The following is a 24,720-nucleotide window of genomic DNA, read 5'->3' as shown; positions in this document are numbered from 1 at the left end:
TATACTGGCTCCTCCCTGACCTCTTGGGAGCAGTCCCTCAGCGTGATCTGAGAGGCTGCGTCCAGGCTTAAGTCCTTTTTTTTTTTTTTTTTTTTAATTTAATTAATTATTATCTTTGGCTGTGTTGGGTCTTTGTTGCTGCATGCAGGCTTTCTCTAGTTGCGGCGAGCAGGGGCTACTCTTCGTTGTGGTGTGTGGGCTTCTCATTGCAGTGGCTTCTCTGTTGTGGAACATGGGCTCTAGAGCGCAGGCTCAATAGTTGCAGTGCACGGGCTTAGTTGCTCTGCGGCATGTGGAATCTTCCCGGACCAGGGCTTGAACCCGTGTCCCCTGCAATGGCAGGTGTATTCTTAACCACTGTGCCACCAGGGAAGTCCAAGTCCTCAGTTTTGTCTGCCAGATAAAAAATAATTCTCAACTTTTAGGTTGTGCTTTGTTTTTCAGTTGATACAGCAATTATGTGTGATTCACTTAAAGGTTTCTTCAGAGGGTAGAACTCATGTTAAGTGTTCTTGCACAATAAATTTGTAAAAAACTTAAGAATCTTGGAAATAACCACAGTTGACTTAAACTCCCTTTCTCTTTTGCACTCCCAGGGCCTGGGTTCCAATAAATAATTGCTACCTCATGTCTAAAGAGATTCCTTTTTCTGTGAAAAAGACCAAAAGCATCTTCAACAGTGCAATGCAAGAGATGGAGGTTTACGTGGAGAACATCCGCCGGAAGTTTGGGGTCTTTAATTACTCTCCATTCAGGACGCCCTACACGCCCAACAGCCAGTACCAAATGCTGCTCGACCCCTCCAACCCCAGTGCTGGTGCTGCCAAGATAGACAAGCAGGAGAAGGTCAAGCTCAACTTCGACATGACGGCGTCGCCCAAGATCCTGATGAGCAAGCCAATGCTGAGTGGGGGCACAGGCCGCAGGATCTCCTTGTCGGACATGCCACGCTCCCCCATGAGCACCAACTCCTCCGTGCACACAGGCTCCGACGTGGAGCAGGACGCCGAGAAGAAGGCCACGTCCAGCCACTTCAGCGCGAGTGAGGAGTCCATAGACTTCCTGGACAAGAGCACAGGTCAGCCCCAGGTGGGAGAGGGTACAGGGGGCCCCTGGGACACAGGGGCTCCCATCGGGGCCACACCTGTCTGGCCCTACCTGGTGAGCATCACAAAGTCAAAGAGCTGCATGGCATTTCATCCCAGTGGAGCAAATTTTAATTTTTAAGTGAGTAACCCATTGGGATTCTTGCTGTTAGGGACCCAAAAAATGAGAAAAGTGATCCCCAAAGGCCAGCTGGAGGTCGTTCCTAGAAGTGGGCAGAGGTGGCCAGAAATCCTTCAGAGTTCTGTTCAAATGCCTCTGAGATGAATCACAACTTCCTACAACAGTTTTTTTTCTTTCTCAAGAATTTTATTAAAAAAAAAAAAAAAAGAATTTTAGTTTAATTGAAACATTTTTCTATCAAAACCAGATATTCACATTACTTAAGGCTCAAATATTAGAGGAACATGTAAGGGAAACAAGAATATTCTCTCCCCAGAGCAGTCCCACTTCTTTTTTTTAAAAAAAATAAATTTATTTATTTATTTATTTATTTATTTTTGGCTGTGTTGGGTCTTCGTTCCTGTGCGAGGGCTTTCTCTAGTTGCGGCAAGTGGGGGCCACTCCTCATCGCGGTGCGCGGGCCTCTCACCATCGCGGCCTCTCTTGTTGCGGAGCACAGGCTCCAGATACGCAGGCTCAGTAGCTGTGGCTCACGGGCCCAGCTGCTCCGCGGCACGTGGGATCCTCCCAGACCAGGGCTCGAACCCGTGTCTCCTGCATTGGCAGGCAGATTCCAACCACTGCGCCACCAGGGAAGCCCCGCAGTCCCACTTCTTAAAGGTCCACCCGTTGAACAGTTGTGTTGCACTTTGGAGCCTTGCTGCTGTAGCAGTGGTGACGAATGAAGATGCTGGTCTCAGATTAGATCCCAGCTCTGCTACTCACTAGCCCTGTGGCTTTAATCAAGGTACCTAACCTCTCCGTGGCTTGGTTTCCTTACTGGTAACACGACCATGATGATAGGACCTGCCTCAGAAGTTCTTGTGAGGATAAATGAACCACCATACATAAAGGGTTTAGGATAGTGCCTGAAACAGTAAGTGCTACAAAAATGTTGGCTACTATATTATTTCTTCTGGTAGTTGCTCATCCCATGCCTGTGTGGATTCAGAGAGGTGTTACAAATGAGGGATGCTGGCTAAGTGTAACAAAAGCAAGGGTGACCTAAATTGAATTCTTTCTATCCAGACAGTTTGGTTGCATGTTAAAACCTTTAAGAACTCTGTTTCCACAAGGAAATGGGTATACTCTCATTTTTCTTGAAACACGGACCTTTACTCTTTGTTCTTTCTTGTATCTTAGAGAAGCATGGGTAGAAAGAAGCTCCACACTGAACATGGTGATGAAAGCAGCTAGCCCTCAGGCTCTGGGCTGGGGAGACTTTTGATGAACCCCAGGACACTCGCCCTATTCTCAAGGGTTTCAGCCCATGGAATGTCCACAGGAATGTGGACTTAACTGTTTTCACATCTTAACATTCTTCCAGAGAAATGGGAAATCTGCATTTTAATATAGAATCTCCAGTTATGAAATGTCAGCTCAAAATGTCTTAAGATATTTTCCAGAATGAATAAAGCACATCTACAAGTTGGATCACCAGTATTAGACCTCTGGCCAGAGCATTACCCTTGGATAGCCTTTCAGACACCACCCTCCCCCTTCTTTCCTTCACGTAAGAACTCTTTAAGGAGCAGGTGTCCGGAATTCCCTGGCGGTCCAGTGGTTAGGACTCCACGCACTCACTGCCGAGGGCCTGCGTTTGATCCCTGGTCGGAGAACTAAGATCCCACTAGCTGCGTGGTGCGGCAAAAAAAAAAAAAAAAAAAAAAAAGGAGCAGACATCAGTTAGGAGGCTACCAATGTCCCCGGAAGATAAAATGATGGGGACTTAGTGGTAAACTCAAAGAATTCCACTCATTTTGGTTCGTGTTGTTGCTTCTTTCTGGTTTGCTTATTTCAAGTACTGCTTGTAGCTGCTCTCCAAAGGGCCGTAGGTGGAGTAGATTTATTACCAACAGCTTTTGATTCTTCAGAAAAAAGGCTGCAGTCTTTCTCCAGGTCTGATCCAGCCATGTGGTCGAGGGACTCACAGTTGATTTTTAGAGCTTTGTTCTGATGACATAACTTCTGTTCACCAGCCTCAGAAAAAACTTCCGTTTTGCCCCCTAATTTCTGACCAGAGTCCTTAAAAGGCTTACTTTTATTCCATGACATGATTCCATTTAAGCCAAGTTAACATGGTATATAATCACACAAACTCCTCAGCCTTCTAGTTTTCATAGAGATCATGCTTTTGAGAAAGTGTTTTAACTCGGCAGCAATCCCATGAATTACTGTTGCCTGAACTTTGACCGCTGTGATTTTTTGCCATAATCTTAAGTACCACCCATTTTATTACATTCTTAAATATTTAGTCTGCAATTTATAAATTGCAGATGCAGTTTATAAATGCTAAGCTAAATAAAGTATATAAGTTCATGTGTTTAAATTTTTTGCTGTGTTTTTTCCTGATAGACATGAAATTAGCACATAATTTGTAAAATAAAACGTGTTGGTCTCTGAACCATCAATGATGTTCTAGCACCATATTTCAGGAAACATAGTTTTAGACGAATAAGAAGAACACGTGTAATGGGTTTAATTAAGCTTCTCTCTTTCCTCAAGAGGTTCAGAGGTTGAAATGACGTCAGAATTCCTAACAAAACTCCTTATTATATGAGTGACTTTTGAGGTGGTAAGTTAGCAGATACCCCATTTCAGTAGAATTTAAAGCCGTTTTCCAAAATATAACTGCTTACTAGTATGTGCCTGGGTTATTTCGCTCATCGTGAGTTAGGCAGCCAGTGAATAGTGTAGGAAGAGAAGGTATTTATTAAAAATTGTTTTAGTCTTAGAAATTGCCCTCTTTCCTGTAAGGAGCCAGACAGTAAATATTTTAGGCTTTGTAGGGCTCCTGTTACAACAGTGCAACTATTCAACACCTTGGTTGTGTTACTAAAACAGCCATAGGCAGTATGTGGCTGAGACACTGAAATTTGAACTCCATATAATTTGTATGTTTCATGAACTATTAATCCCACCCCCCACCAAACCATTTAAAAATGGTAAATACTCTTCTTAGCTTACAGGCCATACAAGAATGGGTGGTATGCCAGATTTGGCCCGTGGATTGGTTTGCCAGTTTCTATTATAGACTAGAGAAACTCCGAGTCAGTCTCCCCATTTTACAGAAGGCAAGTTGAAGTCCCTGCGGAGAGTATGGGGGGTGGTGAAGTTCCCACAGCAGATCCTGAATCTAGATGGGCTTTCTTTGCACTGCACACCACTGCCCTCTGCTGTTGGCAGCGATAATAGCATTTGGTGGAAGGAGAAGTGGGTTATTTATTGAAATGCCCCAACAATCAGTGTAATTGAGACAGGACTGCGCTTTATCCAAAATTGTGTTTAAAAAAAAAAAAAAAAAAAGATTGTCATAGTATTGAAAAACCTTATCAGTTTCAACAGGGAAAAATTTGTAGCCAGCCGCATAAGACTACACATTGAAATAAGTTATTAGATAAAATTTTTATGAGAGTTTAGAAACCCTCCTTTTGTTTGGGGGATTGAGGAGCTCAGAATCATGTGTCTATAACCCTTAGGGCTGGATTTAGCTCTCTGAGGAGCCCTTTGCTCAGCCAGACGCCTTTCACTCTTGGAATCTTGTCGTGTTAAGGGTCAGAGTGGTTTATAGTCTCCATGATTTGTCTGATTCGTCCTTTATCTAGACCTCCTGGCCAGATTGATGCCTTTGCCAGTATTTGCTTGCGGGATCCTGATTTAAGTCATTAATATGTATTAGGGTAAGAGTCCTGGGGCCTGGCTTTCACCACTCTCAGTAGTGGTCTTTTGGTCTTACAGCCCCATGTGGGTTCCTTCAGGGAGAAGGGAAGACAGTTTCAGATACTCTTTTTGTCCTGTGAAATCAATATATGTTTGTCTTAAAACAAGTGTTAGTTACAAAAACTAAAGTCAGGGATAATCCCACTTCCCACAGACAGCCCTTAGAAATTGTTTCCTGCACTCTTTTTTTTTTTTGGCTGCACTGAGTGGCTTGCAGGATCTTAGTTGCCCGACCAGGGATTGAACCTGCGCGCTTGTCAGTAAAAGCATGGATCGCCAGGGAATTCCCGTCCTGGACTTATTCTGTGTTGGTTTATACATCATACAATCAAGTTGAAAATTCAGATACTTCCAGGGATCAGGCAGATACGGAAATGAGTGAGTTTTGGAAGTGATAAGGACTGGGGTGGACTAAAGCAGAAATCTGCTCGTCTTCATGACTATTGACACACTCATGGGTGCTTGTGTGTGTAACACTTTCCAAAGCAGTACTTACTCTTCCCATACGTGTGTGCTGAGCTAGAGAGGTGTGCCTTTTTTAAAGGGCACTGGGGGCCAGATCCCTCTGCTGGTTCTAGCCAAGTGGGGATGTGGCTCAGTGTTGCCAGATTTCTGGTTGTTCAAGAGAATTCTCAAATATTTTTAAAATGCAAATTACCCCAACTTTTACACATTGGCTCAAATTAAAAAAAAAAAAAAAAGTATAGGGACTTCCCTGGCGGTCCAGTGGTTGAGACTCCGCGCTCCCAATGCAGGGGGCACAGGTTCGATCCCTGGTTGGGGAACTAAGATCCCGCATGCTGTGCGGCCGGAAAAAAACACACAACAAAACAAAACAAACAAAACCTATAGAGTGCATCAAATGCATCTGTGAACTGCTGGCTTCATGGATCACCTGTTTGGTGTAGACTGTTTAGGGTTTTCTTTTTTAACTTAACCTTGTGTTCTGAATACTTTTCCATGAACTAAATAACCATTCAGGACAGCATTTCTGTCCTGTCCTAGACCATCCAGTGATTCTTTGCTGTGGAGCTCATGTGTTCATGCCACCAAGAGTGGTGCAAGATGCCGCCAGCCCTTTGAATGTGTAGGTTGCTGCCAGGGCTTTGTAAGTAGAGGAACCTCAGCGTGAGTCATTAACTCCTCCACTGCCACCTCCCCCAGAGGGCTGGGGTGCGTGGGAGGGAAGGGGCCTTTTTTTCTAATTTAATCCTACGACTCGACGCGTGTTTCATGTAGTCAGAAGGGCACTTAGCACAGTCTGGGGGTTTTGTAAACGTAGATAATAAATGATGTGTTTTAGCCCTTGCTTGTGAATTGTACATCAGAGTGTAAAATCTGATTAAATTATTTGTGACTTCAAAGGCAATTAGGTCTTCCTTTGGGCAAGATTTTATGGCTTTATAAAAGGATTGGCATCTGTTTCAAGGCTTAATTGAAACGTGCATTTCCAATTGTCTTTTTGCTTTCAAAAATGTCTAGAGTGATTTAAAACAGGGTTTCTCAACCTCAGCACTACTGACATTTTGGGCCGGATGATTCTCTGTGGTGTCCTGTGCCCTGTAGGGTGTTTAGCAGCGTCCCTGGCCTCTACCCACTAGATGCCAGTAGCACACCCCTGCCCACAATTATCACAGCCAAAAACATCTCCAGACATTGTCACGTGTCCCCTGGGGGGTATGGTCACCACTCCAGTCCTCATTGAGAGCCATAGATTCATGTACCATGCTTTTGAATTTCAGCACTGATAAAACTCTGCTTGACCTTCAACTTTGAAGCTCTTCAATATTTACATTTCATTTTACATCATTTTCTCCTGAATATAAGATATGCCTTTCAAATGTTAATATTATAGAATAAATAGTCCATAATTTCACCCTGAGAGGTGACAACTATTAAGAATTGGGTGGCTAAAATTTTTTTTAAAAATAAATTTATTTATTTATTCATTTATTTAAAAAAAATTTTTTTTTGGCTGCATTGGGTCTTCGCTGCTGCACGCGGGCTTTCTCTAGTTGCAGTGAGCGGGGGCTACTCTTTGTTGCGGGGTGCAGGCTTCTCATTGTCGTGGCTTCTCTTGTTGCAGAGCACAGGCTCTAGGCACGCGGGCTTCAGTAGTTGTGGCACACGGGCTTCAGTAGTTGTGGCTCGCGGGCTCTAGAGCGCAGGCTCAGTAGTTGTGGCGCATGGGCTTAGTTGCTCTGCGGCATGTGGGATCTTCCCAGACCAGGGCTCGAACCCGTGTCCCCTGCATTGGCAGGCGGATTCTTAACCACTGCGCCACCAGGGAAGCCCCTAAAATTTTTTAATGTATATAATCACAGTGATGGTGACAATAATAATTTTTGTGTGTGTGTGTGATGGAATGGGATTGTACTAAACTTTTTGCTTCTTTCAACTTAGCAATGTTTCTTTGACATCTTTCTCTTTGAGTGCACATATTCTCATTATCAGTAGTAGGTAGATTTTATGAAGTCATGTGAATGCAAATGTTTTAAACAGATACATTGATTTGTTTTCTTAATGTCTGTAATGTATATATGTGTATCTAGAGCTATTTCAAACAGGGTTTCTCAACCTCAGCACTACTGACATGTATACGTTAATTATATATTTACATCTCTCTATATATGGTCCTTGCTCACTTTCTAACCCCCAGTGCTGTAGACATTTCGGCCAGCTTAGTATTTTCCATGTTTCTCTAGATGGTCATGAATAAAAGTCTTCAAGAAGATACCAGTGATTGAACTTCGCCGGAGTCACACAATTACAGAATTCCTCTCCCTTCATTACATTTTTTATATTAACAAATACATATTTGCACCTGTTTTAAAGTATTTCCCCCCAACAAAACCACGGTAAAAGCATTTTTAAAAGAGCAAAATGGCCCATAATCTAAATGCCTCTAGTTGACCCTTTTTTTTTCCTACACGATGAAAGGACTACACGCACATGGTTAGAATTAAAACAACAAAATGAAGTTCAGCAATATTAGAGTGGTATAGAAAGGTATAAAAAAAAAGCTAAAGTTTTTAATTTTTTTATCCCCGCTTCTGGGCTCCAGTTTTTCTCCAAAGTTTCCATGATTATGGGATGTGCTGCTAGAAAAAAAAATGTGTATGTTCATTTAAAGATGTGGGCATGCTTTTCAAAAACATTTACACATATGGGGACATTTCTGTGCACACTTGATTTTACCTTTCTCTCTTTTTCCCACACATATTTTTGTCAGGATGTAGAGATCTGAGTCTTTCTTTCTAAGGGTTGTATGGTATTTATACCATTATTTATTTAACCAGTCTCTAAGGCATAGGCATTTATAAGCCATCTTCCATTCCTTGCTATTATAAATACTGTTGCAGTGAACCTTCTCGTGCATATCCAGTATCAGGGGCACTTTTATATCTATGGGGTGAATTCATAGCAATGGAACTTCGGGGTCCGTGTGTTATGTATACTTTAATTTTTTTTTATATTTTATTTAAAAAAATTAAAAAATTTTTTTGGCCACACCACGCAGCCTGTGGGTTCTTAGTTCCCCAACCAAGGATTGTACCCATGCCCTCGGCAATGAAAGCACGGAGTCTTAACCACTGGACTGCCAGGGAATTCCCTGTATACTTTAATTTATTTTTTATTTTTTATTTTTTTGTGTGTTCAAGCATCTACTTTTTATTTATTTTTTAAAACATCTTTATTGGAGTATAATTGCTTTACAATGTTATGTTAGTTTCTGCTGTATAACAAAGTGAATCAGCTCTACGTGTTCATATATCCGCATATCTCCTCCCTCTTGTGTCTCCCTCCCACCCTCCCTGTCCCACCCCTCTAGGTGGTCACAGAGCACCGAGCTGATCTCCCTGTGCTATGCAGCTGCTTCCTACTAGCTAGCTATTTTACATTTGGTATACTTTAATTTTAATATCATTATCACCTAACTGCTCTCCTGGATAGTTTTTTTTTTTTTTTTTTAAATATAAATTTATTTATTTATTTTTGGCTGTGTTGGATCTTCGTTGCTGCGTGTGGGCTTTCTTTAGTTGCGGCGAGCGGGGGCTACTCTTCGTTGTGGTGTGCGGGCTTCTCATAGTGGTGGCTTCCCTTGTTGCAGAGCATGGGCTCCAGGCACGCAGGCTTTGGTAGTTCTGGTGCATGGACTTAGTTGCCCCGCAGCATGTGGGATCTTCTTGGACCAGGGCTCGAACCCATGTCTCTTGCATTGGCAGGCGGATTCTTAACCACTGCACCACCAGGGAAGCCTCTGAATAGTTTTTTGATGCCTGTGAGTGTACCTCTTTCCTCACCTACCCTGAACACTAGGTGCTATTTTTGAAACAAGTGTACCATGCAGGTGAAAAGGATGTAGGATGGAGATTTATCTGTATATCTCCATATGCCTTACCTGAGTTTACATTTATTTATGTCGAGCTCAGGGTTCTCTCTAAGTGTGCTTCTTGACCGTTTGTATTTTTCTGTGAGCTGCTTATCCAAGTGTTTTCCTTGGATGTTTAATCACTCAGCATGCCTTTAGTAGATGCAGAATATCAAGGAGATGGTGTAAATTGGCACCTTTGTAATGGAGAGGTTTTATTTTGGTTGTCATCATCATTTCTTTATTGTTTATCGTGACCACAGTCACGAGAAGAGGAACGGAGCACTCATTCTTCAATTAATCATCTCATGTATCTGCTCATGCTGTAAATGTCTCAGGCACCTGGCAGCGTCAGAGGCCAGAAAGGAGCCTGTTCTCCTGGAGCTGATATTCTCAAGGCAAAAGGGTCACCTGGGCCAGCTTAGATGGGGCTGGCAGGGGAGGGCTCTGAGGAGGTGGTATTGGACCCAAATGTTGAGGACGGCCAGCCAGTATGATCTGGGTGGGAGTGGTGGGTTGAGTGGGTGGGGTGTCTTTCCTCGGAAATTCCAAGTATTAAGGCTTGAGTTGGGAGCGGACTTGATCTTGGAGGAGCCAAGCACAAGGGACCACGTGGCTGGAGATTCCAGAATGAGGCAAGGAAAGGTCAGATGTCTCATTGCGTTTTTTTATTCTGGGGAACTGGACGCCCCTGGATGGTTTTAGATGGAGGAGTGATGTTTCCTTTCCTTGTTTAAGGCGCTGTCCTGGCTGCTGGGTGGAGGTGCCCTAGGAAGGGGTGCTGTGGCAGGTGGTAGGGGACCTGTGGGGAGCTCTTACAGGGTCTTCGTGGGAAATGATGGGTTAGGGCAGTGTTTCCCAACCTTTTCTTCATCATCATCCCCGAAGGAGCCCTTTTAGACACTTTCTTCCTAATTGTCCTCCCATGAATATTTCTTGAAATGGAGGTGAGAGTCACATAACAGAAGATTAATCATTTCAAAGTAGACAATTCAGTGGCATTTAGTACAGCCACAATACTGTGCATCCACCACTGTCACCTAGTTCCAGAACATTTCCATCACCCCAGAACAAAACCCTGTACCCACCAAGCAGCCACTCCTCGCCCCTGCCCCCTCTCCCACCCCCATCCCTTTGCTCCGTCACTGACCCCTGGCAACCATCGATGTGCATTCTGTCTGTATGGATGTGCCCAGTATGGGTATTTCATTTCAGTGAAACCCTATAAAACGTGACCTTTGTGTCTGGCTCCTTTCACTTAGTGTGGTGTTTTCAAGGTCACCCGCGTTGCAGCATGCATCAGAACTTCATTCCTTTATACCAGGGCTTGTCTGTCTGTTGATGGACACTCGGGTTGTTTCCATCTTTGCATTACTGTGCATAGTGCTGCTTTGAGGATTTGTTGAGTATAGGTTTTCAGTTCTTTGGGGTCTGTACTTAAGAGTGGACCCTCATGAAATTTAAACGTATGTCCTTTTACATACTACATGTGTGCTTTATTTATAAAAAGAGTAAGATTTTTTCACCCCCTAAGGTCTACTTTTTGCCCCTTGGGAGCCATATTGCCCCTGTTGAGAATGAACGGACGAGGGTGATAGCCCTGGAGATTGGGACGGAGGTGAGTGCGAAGATTTGGGTGTATTTTGGAAGTGGTGTGCAGAGGACTCGCTGAAGGGCTGGGAAGGCTGAGGCAGGACAGCAGAGGAGGAATTGACACAGCGTAGACGTGTTTGGCCTTGAACAGCTGGGTGAGTGGTTGTGGGGAGGTCGAGGCGGACACAGGTGTTTCACAAAGTGGGGAGGTGGGGCAGGTGGCAGCCAGGGATGGGCACTGGCCACCACTTTCTCAGAGGCGAGTTCTGCAGTGTGGGTTGCTGCTAGGTGACCCCGAGGTGCTGTCCTGGTCCTGATTACATGAAGCACTGCAGTACCAGACACCTGTGAGGGTGGCCCCTGCCCTTTGCTGGCCGGGTGGAAAGTGAACCAGACCCGTCTCCATGGGAAACCGGCGTTCATGTAACACTGTTATTCTTGCCATATCCAAGTGCTATATTTCAAATTTTTAAAAAATTTAGAACATGTCTCTTAAACCTTCAATACTTAAGTTTTATTAATAAAGGAAACGTTATGTCTATGAAATTGAAGGCTTGTTGTTCCAGTTATTTTTTAACTACATGAACATATATATATAGTATTAGAAAATTAATGACTCTCCCTGTGTTCTTGGTAAATTCCCTATATGTCTATGAAGTTAAAGGCTTGTTCTTCCAGTTATTATTATTTTTTAACTACATGAACATAGATATACAGAACTATAAAGCTAATGACTCTCCCTGTGTTCTTGGTAAATTCCCTGCAGGCCCACAGTGGGGTAGGGCTCTGCTAGACCACCTGCCGGCCTCTCCTTCTTAATATTGTAACTTGACCTGTTAAACAGGGAAATGTGGACTCTCTTGCTTGAGTTCTCTGTGTGACCCCGCACCTTTGTGTGGTTTTGGTTCCTGCTACCTTTTAGGGTTAGTCTTCCTTGTCAAAGTTCCCTGCAGCCCCAAGCAGTGCTTCTGCTAGTATGCTAAGACCCTCCCTGCGAGACCCACTTGCTAGTTTGCTTAAGGGAATACAATTAGAAAGACCCTGGTCTTTAATCCTTGTGGAGGGACTACACTGCACTGATCTTTTCAGCCACTGCAAATCTCTTTTGGAAACAGAACATAAATGAATGAATAATAATTAAAAATCCTAATACTAAAGATTTTATTGGTGATACTTAAATCTTTTGAAACACCTTTATTTTTCTATTTATCTTTCTGTTTATTTATTGGCTGCATTGGGTTTTTGTTGCTGCGCACGGGCTTTCTCTAGTTGCGGCGAGCGGGGGCTGCTCTTCGTTGCGGTGTGCGGGCTTCTCGTTGCAGTGGCTTCTCGTGTTGTAAAGCATGGGCTCTCGGCGCACAGGCTTCAGTGGTTGTGGCACACGGGCTTCATAGTTGTGGCTCACGGGCTCTAGAGCGCAGGCTCAGTAGTTGTGGCGCATGGGCTTAGTTGCCCCATGGCATGTGGGATCTTCCCGGACCCAGGCTGGAACCCGTGTCCCCTGCATTGGCAGGTGGATTCTTAACCACTGCACCACCAGGGAAGTCCCATGAGTTAGGTACTTTTATCAATCCTTTTGTATTATATTATCAGTATCCCTCTTTGTAGCTACCAGGAAAGGCGATTCAGAGACATCAGGTCACTTGCCCAAGGTCACACAGCGCGTCCACAGAGCTGGGATTTGAACCTCTCTTTTGGCTCCTGATCCATGCTTTAATCCACTTCTCCCTACATCTATAGTCTTTCCCACTCTGTTGCATTAAAAATAGTGTTGGCAGGTCCTGGCGCTGGAGCTGAGGCTAGCTCACGTATGTTGACTGGCTGAGCTGGTGTAGAGTTTAACCCGTTGAATCCTCACTCTGAGGATCCCCATTTGGCAGATGAGGAAACTAAGGCAAGAACCCACCAGTGTGTCTAAGCACTTGTGAAGTCCCTGGGATGTCGCGAATCTAACCCCACCACCATCAACAGCTTTCTCGAGGTTTCTTGCACATCTGAGGGGAGCTGGCCATTTGGTTGCCTGTCACACGTTTATGGTAACAGGACAGCCCAATAATACAGAGCCATTTCAGCAAAGGGGCAGGATCTAAAAGATCTTTGGGAGGCCCCAGTTGGCCCATCTGAACACTTTGTTTTGTTGAATGGTTTGGTTTCTGTCCTCTCTTCCCCCACCCAGTGGACAGGGCTCAGGGGAGCAGGAAGTAGGGAGTTTTAAGGTATTTTTAAAAGACTCGGGCATAGGTACGACTCTATCCTCCTGTAAAAGTTTGAAACCCAGTAAGGAGGGAGATAATATACCAACAGCGCCCTCACTCCATCTGTTGTGGAGTTTGGCTTCGTTCAGCATTGCAGGACCTTTGAAATGAGAAGCCTGAGAGCTCCCAAGGGGTCGAGCTGGCCCCCGGCAGGTGCAGTGGCTGGGTGAGCCGGCCCCTGCGTCTCCCACAAATGGATGACATGCCATTTGTAAGCTTGGCTCTGGTCTCTGCATCTGGACCGAGGCGGGGGCTGGTTTAATCGCTGTTTATTTTGAGATTTACACCCGTGAATGGGCCAAACCAATTTCAGTGGCAGCTTAGCCGATTTGTCTTAGAGCTTTGTGTTTAATAGAATGACTGGGGCAGCCTTCTTCCTTCGTGGCTTTAACATTGGGTTAAAGCCCTGTGCTTGAAATAAATAGCCAGCCCTTCCTGCTCCAACCCCCTCTGTGGTGCTCTGGCGGCCTGGTTGAAATCAAATAGAATTTCTGTACTCTCCTCCCTGCCCCACACCTACAAGCTTTATACGTTTCTTTATTTGTAAATCTGTCTTTTAACGAGTAACTTACTTTTTCAGCTTCACCAGCCTCCACCAAGACGGGACAAGCGGGGAGTTTATCCGGCAGCCCGAAACCTTTCTCTCCTCAAGTATCAACACCAATCACGACGAAAACGGACAAGACATCCACCACGGGAAGCATCCTGAATCTTAACCTGGGTCAGTTGGAATTTTGGGATGCCTCTTTCCATAGCAGCTATGAGTATTTCTGCAAGTTGTAATGTCCTCTTTTGTGTGTGGTTCTTTTTTTTTTTTTTTTTTAAAAAGATTGGTATTTTTATTTTTATTTTTTTTTTGGCCGCACAGCATGTGGGATCCTAGTTCCCTGACCAGGGATCGAACCTGTGTCCTCTGTGTTGGAAGTGTGGAGTATTAACCACTGAACCTCCAGGGAAGTCCTTGTGTGTGGTTCTTGAACCCTGAACTCTTTTCTCCGTACAAAATATTGAAAAGGTACAGTGGATGGAGATGAAGAGAGATCAATACAAGGAACTAGCAAGGGATTTCCCGGAGCTTTTGACATGCAAGGCTGTTTTATCTTGAAATACCTTAGGCCAGTGTTCACAACCTTACTTGCCCTGGACCACAGTAACGCAGTTCTTATATTTGTAAATATATATATTTAAAGTTATATATATATATATATATATATATATATATATATATATATATATATATATATATATATATATATATATATATGTATACACACACGGTATATATTGTTTTATGATTCAGTATTTACTTTTCTTATGTATAGTGTGTTCCGACATATTGTTTTAATTCTTTTCTTCTGTTTTTTTTTTTTAAATGCTAGTCTTCATCCTTGATGTAGTAGTTTTGTTTTTTTTTTTAAACTCATTGAGTTTCAGTTGGTTCTTTTGAAAGCATTACATAGGCCAAAGTCTTTAACAAAAATTAGCACCAGAAATGCTAAACACCCAACTATGAAGTTATTTTATTAAGTCATTCCATCATGAGCCCTGATTTTTATTGAGCATCTATTATGTGCTGTGCACTGTTTTAGACCTGGGGCGGACAGTGGCGAGTGAGGGCCCTGCTCTCTTAACACAGCTTGGTTCTAGAGAGGGAGAAATAATAATCAAGCTAAAAAAACTAAGAGAGGTCATGTCATCATGGAAAGTAAAAGGTATTCATATGATAAGGAGAGAGCTGGGCAGGATGGGGGTGGAGGAGCAAGAGGCAGTGGTTAGGGAAGGCCTCTGAGGAGGTGATACCTGGCCAAGGATTTGCATGACAAGAAAACCCAGCCATGTCAGTGTTAGGAGGAAGAACATTCTAGAAGGAACAGGAAATTGAAGGCCTTAGGGTCAGGATGAACTTGGTGTGTTGTAGGAATGGCAAGGAAGCCCGGGTGATGTGTCCTAGTGGGTGAAGGGGAGATGAGGTCAGAGAACACAGTGACCTCATGGACCTTGGTGTGGGACCATTTGAGCAGAGGAGGGATGTGAACTGACTGGGCATTTTGGAAGGACCTCTCTGGGTGTTGTGTTGGGAAGAGCCTGTGTCAGCCATTCTTATCCAGGGGCAGTTCCCCCAACCCCCCCAGGGGACACTTAGCAGTGTCCAGAGACATTTTCGGTTGTTAAAACAGGGGGGTGGGGTGGGCTCTCGCCACTAGCATCTAGTACAGGCCCCCCCCAACAAAGATTTACTGGGTTTCGCCTGTGTTGACAGATTTGGTTATGGCAGGAGAAATGGGAGCCAAGAGTTCAGTTTTCGATTCTGTAAGTTTGAGATGCCTGCTAAATTCCTAGGTGGAGAGGTCATGAGGGCAATTGGAGGCCTGAGTCAGGCCAGGTCAGGGCAGGAGGTGTAATTCTGGGAATCTTGATTTATACATGGGATTGGGTTCAAGCAATAGTTCTCGTAACTCAGGGGAGGCGGAGAGTGGGGGACGCTGCTGGCATTCATTTAGTGGTTGCAGACCAAGGACGCTACTAAACTTTCTACAACGCATGGGACAGAGCCCACCACGACAGAGAATTACCCAGCCGCAGTGGCAATAGTGCTGAGGCTGAGAGACCCTGGTCCAGAGCATAAAGAAGGAGTGAGGGGCCTGGGCCACTTGCACGTGTAGACCTCAGGAAAAGTGAGCAGAGGAGGCTGAGAAGGAGCAGGGGAACAAGGAGAAAGCAGCACTCAGGGAGCGTGGCCCACTCCGGAGGCCTTGAGTATACCGGGTTTCAGGAAGGGAGGGGCGGCCACCCGTGTGGAGTGATGTTCCAGCCTGAATCCACAGCCTCTGGTGGTCACTGCCTTCTGGGTTCATCTTGTCCTGAGATGCCATTTTCAGATGGAGAAACAGGGGACTGGAGAGGCGACCCCAGAATCTGCGATTGCAGAGCCAGAGGTGGCCGGGCTGGAGGGAGCCTGTGTTTCCATGGAGGCTGGTGCCTCATTTACCTCGGTCACCAGGTCGTGCAGCCCGGAAGTGATGGGACAGTCCGGGTGGTGGCTTGAGGGGCTCCAGCTCAGGTTGGCTGGTGGGAATTCTTCACTTGAACAAACGGGGACCCATCTGTTCTCCTGGGGAACACTCATTGTTCTCAGCAGTGTGGTTTGCTTTCTCACACCCTCCTCCCACCTCTGCACCCCCGAAAAGAAGGCTGTACAGAGACGTTCTCACAGTCATGCTTCCTCTCTGCCAGTCATGCGTGGCAGGAATAGCTCCTTCCGTAAACCAGGCTGTCCTTGGGCATCTGTGTGATGCTCTGGGTTTTTCCATTTGGCTTGACCCACGCGTGGGAGTGAAAGGTTTTTTTCCTGGGGTGTGTATTGGCGGTGGGCACGGCAGAGTACAAGGCTCTCCTGTGCAGAAGCTCCCCGCCAGCTCTTTCCATTCCTGGGACAAATGTCTCGTTTTGTCAGCGGAAACAAAAGCATAGGGCATGTGGCGTTTTATGGGTAGGAATTGAAGTTACCCAGTGGCAAGAGGATCAGATAGGGACTGGTGAAAAGTGCCATGGATGGGTAGAAAAATCAGAAAGTAGAGGGAAATGCTGAATAATTCTCATGGGACTTGATGTCTGGCATCCATGTAACTACTTTGAACAGACAGAAATGAGACAGAGTGCTAGGGATCATAATGACATCATTATATCTAACAAAACAGTGTTTCATTAAAAAAAAAAAAAACTGGAAAAGGCAAAATTATAGAGATGGAAAGAAGATGAGTGCTTGCCGGGAGTTGGGAGGGTTTGACTACACATCACAAAGGGATTCTTCAGTAGATGGAATTGTTCTGCATTCTGTTTGTGCTAGTGGTTACTCGCATCTATGCAGGTGTTGAAAGTCATATATTCTCCAAAAAGTGAATTTTACTCTCTGTAAGTTAAAACTATTAAAAAAAATACAATGACCTTCAAGGTAAGGTAATAACCCCATTGCACAGAGAAGCAAAGTTACCTACCCAGGATCAACACGTGGTTTGTGGTTGAGTTTGGCCTTTAGACTCGGGCTTGTCTGTTGTGTAGCTCGGACTTTTAACCGAGATACGAGAACTGAAATGCTGCAGGACAAGAACGTGTTTTGATTTTCATGGGCCCTCGCCACTGTGCCTCTTTGTGCCGCTGGGTTAGTCTGCCCAGCTGTAGGGGTCAGGGGTCAGGTGAAGATGTGGATGGACGATCGCATGAAGGACAAAGTGCCTTTCTAAAGGAAACAGCTCCCACAAGTTGAACCTGTGCTGTTCGACTCTGAATTTTCAAGAAAAAACAGAAATCCAGATTTTTTACGTGAACCCTTCTAGTTTTTAAAAGTTGACCATCAGTTTCATTAAAAACCTCTATTTGGAATTCCCTGGCGGTCCAGTGGTTAGGACTCTGCGCTTTCACTGCTGAGGGTGCGGGTTCGATCCCTGATAGGGGAACTAAGATCCCGCAAGGAGCGGGATCAAAAATAAAAAGTAAAAATAAAAACCTCTATTTAGGCCAAAGAAACAAGTACAACCAAAAATACAACCACCAGCCCGTGGCTACTTTACTCTTACTATTTATTTTGCTGCATGACGGAGGGGAAGGCCCTGCACGCTAACACACTGGGCCTCGTTTGCTGTCTTGGGCCCCTTCTCTCTGCTCTAAAATAAGGAGCCAAGCTAGGTTCTGGCCCCCTTCTGTGCCTCTACGGCAGTTATAAAATAAGTCCTGAATAAGAATTTGAGTTTATGGCGCGGGGAGAGAGGGGACCGGAGTGGTTCTTTCCTTCCTCTAGACTCCTGTGTGCTTTCTCTGGGAATCCTCTCTCCTCTTCTCTCACACATGGTGTTTGCTTTTTGGCTCAACAAACGCAGCAGTTCAGTCGTCCTGTTAGTGACAAAAATGTGCCTTGATGCTCCGTCAGAGATGCCGACGGTGGAACGTTGTCAGACCTGAAGCCTTTCTGCTCGTTTATTCTTCCACTGTTGCTGTTGTCAGGCCTGCTTTCTTTTCTCTGCAGAAAGCGAGACTTTGAGGACGTGGATGCAGGGCTGGGTACCCCGGTTTCCCAGATGTTGTCTTGATATTTTTTTAAAAAATAGTGAATGAGGTGGGGAAGGTCTCTGCTTGACTGATGGATAAGAGCATCTGCCAGGGTCTCTCGTCTGAAGGACATTGTTCCCTTGATGGAGCCGCTGTTTTGTGCCTCCTAGAAGACCATTCATTATAGTCTGCCTACACCTTTTTTTAAAAATAATTAATTAATTTATTTATTTATTTTTGGCTGTGTTGGGGCTTCGTTTCTGTGCGAGGGCTTTCTCTAGTTGCGGCGAGCGGGGGCCACTCTTCATCGTGGTGCGCGGGCCTCTCACTGTCGCGGCCTCTCTTGTTGCGGAGCACAGGCTCCAGACGCGCAGGCTCAGCAGCTGTGGCGCACGGGCGTAGTTGCTCCGCGGCATGTGGGATCTTCCCAGACCAGGGCTCGAACCCGTGTCCCCTGCATCAGCAGGCAGATTCTCAACCACTGCGCCACCAGGGAAGCCCTGCCTACACCTTTTGAATAAAGGAGATTTTTTTTTTTTTAAGCTAAAAAAAGAAGTGCTTATAGTTTTCTTTTAAATCATTTTGTTTTGATGGCTGTTCCTCTCACCGCATAGTGGCTTGTCTTCCATCAGGGCACCATGGGGATGGCTCGGCTGTCCGTTAGTGCCTTGTGATTTTTGTGGAGTCACACAATTGAAGAAAAAAAAGTTTTGTTTTTATAAGTAATGAATGCACACGGTAAGAGCAATTTCAAAGTACAGAAAGATGTCTGTTGAAAAGCCAGTCTACCTCTAACCTCTGATCACCTGTCTCTGTGACCCCCTTATTCACCCCCAAAAAAGGGTGACCACTGTTGGCTCTTTTTTTTTTTTTTTTCTCATCCTCTGACCCTGTTGGCTCTTCTTTAGTCTCCTTGGGGAGCTCTTCTAGACATCAGCCTGGGTGATTTGGTCCCCATTTGGCAATGTCTAGACACCTGTTTATTATCCCAACTGGGGTATGGGTGCTACTGGCATCTAGTGGGTGGAGGCCAGGGTTGCTGTCAAACATCCTACAGTGCCCCGGACAGCCCCCGGCGCCTACCCCGACCTCCCCACCCCCCAAAAGAAAGACTTACCAGACCCAAATGTCAGCGTTGAGAAGCCCCAAGAACACATATATTTGTATCTGTATTCCCTTTCCTTCTTTTCTCCCACACACCAATGCTAATGTCCTTGACTGATTATTTTCCTTTTCCTTAAACAGATGGGCTTTCCATATCACCACATAGAGATCTCTGCTGCTGTGTTATTTTAGCAGCTGTATTTTTTTCCGTTCAAAGGTAAACTGTAACTTATTTATCCAGGCACCTTATTTATTGAGTAGTTTTCCATTTTTTGCTGTTGAAAATAGCTGCAGTGAAGGCCCTTGTGCCCATGTGGGAGTGAATCCACAGGATGCATTCCTAGAAGTGGAACCTGATGGTCAGAGGCCATGCGCTGTTGACATTTGGAGAGATACTGCCAGATTGCCCTCTAAAGGGTGGTTCTGATTCATGCTCCCTCCAGCAATGGAAGATAGTGCCTCTTTTGTCTAGCGCGGGTATTTTTTTTTTTATCCCCGGTTTCCATTTATAGCCTCAGCTGTCTTCATATCAGCTGAAAAGTTCAAAATGTTGGCAGCAAGGGTGGATTCTGTAGATATTCCCGATATAGAAGGGCAGAGGTGGAAGGAGTCCTGATAAGCTGCTAGGAGCTAAATGAGAAAGAGAAGCTCTTCTTTTCTCCCTGCGGAGGACAGTCGAGTTCACACACAGCTGAAAGTTTGAGAAAGATAATTACATTTGGCTAAACTCCTAGAAGTCCGCTCCCAGGGACCTGATTACAGCCCCCTCCCGGGCTTTCGGTGGTTTCTTCTTAGAATAAACGTTACAGTGGCTCATTGACCCGAGAAACCTTATTTTGTGAAATGAAATGCTTTACCTTCTTTTCATTCCTCTTGATTATGAATATTCAGGCTTTAGGCTAAAGTTAAGAGATTGCATTTACTGTAGACCCACACCTGGTATACACGCGTGCACGCACACACACACACTCGATTATTTTGGTGATGTGTAGATCTATTTTTATGATCCCCGAGGTTTTGGTACACAAGGGTTAAGGCAAATCATGAGGCATTTTCTTTACTCACAGACAAGATTGGTCCAGTACAGGGGCTCACATCCTTACCTGCCAATTAGAATACCTGGGGAACTTTTAAAGGGCCAATGCTCAGGCCTCCCCCTCGCCAGTGAATTCAGTCTCTGGGGGTGGGGCTGAGCCATCAGGATTTTTTTTTGAAGCTCTGGGCTGGGAGGGGAGCGATCTCAGTGTGCAGCTAAGGTTAGCAGTCACTGGACTAGTACAGGGGCTGGCAAAGTTTCCAGCCTGTGGACCAAGTCTGGCCCCCGACTTGTTTTTGTAAATAAAGTTTTATTGGAACACAGCCACATCCATTTATTTAGCACATCATTTTATGGTTGCTTTTGCAGCAGAGCCTATACACCTGCAAAGCCTAATTTAATTTACTCTCCGGCCCTTTATGGAAAAAGTTGGCCGACCCCTGCCTGGTATAGTCAGTTGTGCGTTTCGATAACTGCTGTGTGGAATCTGTTAACCGCATGGGAATGTTATTGAGGACAGGGTGTCCTCCTATCACATGGGCAGCACTGCCATCTCCTGCTACCCCCCTTCATGGAAAGTATTTTTGTGAGATACTTCTTTTCCAACTTTATGCTTGAAAAGGCTGCCTTTTCCCTCCAGAATGCAGTGTGCTTCCTCATTTCTGAGAGCAGAAATGACGAGACAGGTCTCCTGTCTTTCCCCTTCTACCGTCACATTCGCAGCTCAGGTGTTGAAGTCCGTAAGTCCTGATCTTACTGCTGTTTAATTGGATCTTCCCTTTTTTCTTTCTATGTTCCCTAGTCGTTCTCCTCTTCCTCCTTTTTTTGCTGTTTTATCCCTGTTTCACTCTCTCTGTTCTCTTTGTTAGGTGCTTCTCCAGTAAAATTGAATGTATATTCTTCCCCCGTCCGAAATAGTTGTGCATTCAACCGTCCTCCCCGCAAACATCTTCAGTCCTGGCCTTGATAGGCTCTCTGAAGAGCCCCCGATCAGCACATGCACACACACCAGACAAACACATGCGTGCACATGCACACACACGGGTATGTTTTTTAAGAGCCATCTCTTTAATGACAAGGATGCTGTCCCTGTTTGCTTTGAAAGCTCACTTTTGGTCCCTGGTGATGAACCGCAAGTGTGTTTTGGGGACAGGGCCCTTTCTCATCTTACCTCATTATGGTGATGAATGAAATTGGAGCGACTTGTGGCTCCAATCACCTATGAGTGAGTTGGGTGGGGCTTTGGGGAGACCTCTGATCCCCTTAAAGGAATGAATCTCTGGCATGCGTTGTGAGAGCATGCCCCCCCTTCCTGGGTGCAGGGCAGGGTGCGAGGGTCAGGTCGAGTGGGGAGAGTGCAGGCTTTGGAGGGCCCTTGCAGTCCAGCTCTCAGTCTGTATCTCGGTCTCTGTAACAGCCTGGTGGTTTGGGGTGGAGGGTAGCAGGGGGTGGAGAGAAGTCGGGGAGTAAGCTCACAGCTGGTAGAACCAGCTCACAGGTGGCTTATCTTCGTCCTTGATGGGCGCCACATCCTTTCTGACCTGCTTTCTCGGATTGGCCAGGGTAGGGTGGACACCCGCATTCTCTGCTTGAGGGTCTGTTGGAGGGGATGCCAGGGCGAAAGACAGTCTCTCATTGCTTTCTGAGCCTTTGCAGTCACCACCATTTTGTCCCCTTTTTATGTTTTGGGGGCCACTAGAGGAGGCAGCAGAGGAGGTGGGGAAGGAATTCAAGAAATGCAAGCTCACGGACCCTTTGGAACCTGGGCCAGTTTGGTTGTGCAAAGAAAGAGCCCATGGCAGAAGTAGGGGGAGTAGGACCTCTGGGCCTAAGTCATTAGGCAGAGACCTTTGCCTGGGGTTAGAGTGAAGCAAGAAGACACAGGTTCATATCCAAGGCTAATCTGTTCCCCGTTCCTCAGATAGATGCTGTGAGCCAAAGGGAGCTACAGCACACTGGCTGGAGGGTCTGCCTATCTTGTGTGTTCCCTTTCTTTCTAATTTGAGCTCCAGACTAAGTCGACTAAGAAGGAAGATTGAAGTCTCCATGGTGAACAAGGAGCTGGTTCTCCCTCTTATCAGTGTGTTCTCTGCGAGACTCGGCGCCTCTCTCAGATACAAGCCCTCTCTGATCTGGGCCTGGAATTCAAAGCAAACTGGCCAGACTCAGTGTCACTTTATCTGCTGCTGTTGAGATTGAACATATTACTGTAACCTTTGGCTTTGGAGGAGCCATAATGATGCTGAGTTTCACAGACAACCAACCTTCTGGCTGGGATTGTGCATTTTCAACATGGAAAGCAACCCAGGCGATGGTTCAGTAGAAACCTGCCAAATGTTCTCTCAGGCTCTTATCTCCAAGTCAGCCCGGGTCGGGCCATCGAGCAGATGATATCGTTGGGACGAATGACAAAAACGTCTTAGGTTTTGTTTCCTCCCGGGCTCCTAAGTGTGTTTTTGAGGAGGAAGCTAAGTGATGAGCGTTGTTCACTATTCCCTCCAGTGCCTGGTCTTACGAGGGTGTGATGGTGTCTTCCAGATCGAAGCAAGGCCGAGATGGATCTGAAGGAGCTGAGTGAGTCGGTCCAGCAGCAGTCGGCCCCTGTTCCTCTCATCTCTCCCAAGCGGCAGATTCGCAGCAGGTTCCAGCTAAATCTTGATAAGACGATAGAGAGTTGCAAAGCACAATTAGGTATGTCTCTCGGTTTGCTTACCTCATCATCGTCATCATTACTCTTTTTAGGGATACCACCCGGATGAAATTAAAGCCCCATCCTGGCTGCGTTTTTAGCAGCTGGTTTAACCTTGAGTTGTTTGTTCAACAAAAATAGGTTTCTACTCATGGCAGAATATTTCAGATTTGCTAGTTAATTGTTCAGAAGGGCTTTTTGAATTCCTCAGAGTGTATTATTCTTTGTGGCGGCCTGCCAACTCGAGGTGCAGGTTGTGAGAAAGTTTGGAAGCAGAAGGAGCCTCCTGAGCTTGCCTTTGTGCTTCCTCTCTGCTCACGTCAGTGTCTCCACTTCAGGGTCAAGCGTATCCCACAAGTGTCCAACACAAACCCTCCCCCTCCAGGCTAGGCTGCTTCCCCCTCGGCACATCCATCCTGCTTCTATATCTGTTGCCTCCCTTCCTCTTCCCTGTGCTGCTGCTTTCTTACACTGCCTACCCGAATCCTGTCCCAAAGGCTGAGCTCGGGCATCACCTCCTCCAGGAAGTCTCCCCTGACTGCCCTCCCCATCTGCCCACCTCCTTTGCTACTTTATGGCTCTGAAGCATCAGTGGTTCCTTTGTGTGGTGGTATCCCTCCCAAACTAGACTGGAAGCTCCTTGAGGGCAGGGAGGTTGCCTTATAAAGGTTTGTCTTCTCCAAGGTGTACTTGGTCTTATACATGTAGAAATGCTCTGGAATATTTGTTGAATAGGTAAATAAAGCCAGGAAGGTATTTATAAAGAAGTAGGGGCCGGCTGGGTCTCAGGAGAGAAAGCCAGTTTAAGGTGAGGTTTACATGTCAGTGGTTTCTCTGGACCTTTGGGTGAGAAAAGAGTTATAGTTGGGAGTCATCCAGGATGTCAGAGGCAAGCATTCCTTGCTGGGTTGCCTGTTTGGTTAGGATATTCAGTGACGTGGATGAAATTTTGTAGGCCATTTAGACACCCGTCTTGGGTCCTTCCATGCAGCTGGTCTAACTCCTTGGTTTATTTTTGTTAATAAGAATTTTAATATTTCCATTTACCGAGGGCTTCCTATGCCACATGCATTGTGCACAGATTGTCCTGGGAGGTCGATACTATTATCAACACCATTTTCAGGTGAAGAAACTGAGGCTCAGAGAAGTAGTTCATTCGTTCAGGGTCACACAGCTAATAAAAGCAGAGGAGCAGGATTTGAATTCATATCCTTTGGGCTCCAGTACCCAAGCTTTGCCTATCACATGTGTGGTCATGCTTGTCCTGGCGTCCGACCATTAGTTAACAGTCGCATAAGCCCTAGGATCCAGAAATTAAACCAGATCTGGGTTTTTGTATTTTGATTCTTTCAGTTTTGATTGAGCCCTGGAGGAAGTGGGTATAATTCACTCATGATCCTGCTGGGCTGTTCATGGCTCTTATCCTTTTAAGAGTTTCCCTTCCGTGTGTCTGGGTCAGGATAGTGACCCCACTCACGATAACCATTGCTCTAGAATCAGGGAAACACAGAGTTGATGGGGATTTCCTCTTTTCAAAATTTTAGGGTGTAGTATTATTTACCTACAGACGGATGACACCCATTACCGGGAGCAGGAATCATAAATGGGTTAAATGGAACTGTTGTTAGAAATATAGTTTTGC

At 45.5% G+C, this 24,720-nt stretch overlaps 1 protein-coding gene across 20 annotated transcripts in view; it reads left to right on the top strand.

Moving 5' to 3' along the window:
* ZMYND8 (zinc finger MYND-type containing 8) overlaps positions 1–24,720 on the top strand; it is a 123,707-nt gene that overhangs the window by 70,241 nt on the left and 28,746 nt on the right. For all 20 annotated transcript variants that reach the window (XM_057528728.1, XM_057528724.1, XM_057528709.1 and 17 more), the window contains 3 exons: positions 597–1,078; positions 13,787–13,927; positions 22,928–23,080. In XM_057528728.1, coding sequence (XP_057384711.1) covers positions 597–1,078; positions 13,787–13,927; positions 22,928–23,080 — 776 coding nt within the window. The remainder of the gene's footprint in view (positions 1–596; positions 1,079–13,786; positions 13,928–22,927; positions 23,081–24,720) is intronic.

This window comes from Balaenoptera acutorostrata, chromosome 15, assembly GCF_949987535.1.
Source record: "Balaenoptera acutorostrata chromosome 15, mBalAcu1.1, whole genome shotgun sequence".
NCBI classification, from domain to species: Eukaryota; Metazoa; Chordata; class Mammalia; order Artiodactyla; family Balaenopteridae; genus Balaenoptera; species Balaenoptera acutorostrata.
This window is presented reverse-complemented; position numbering and strand designations above follow the sequence as displayed.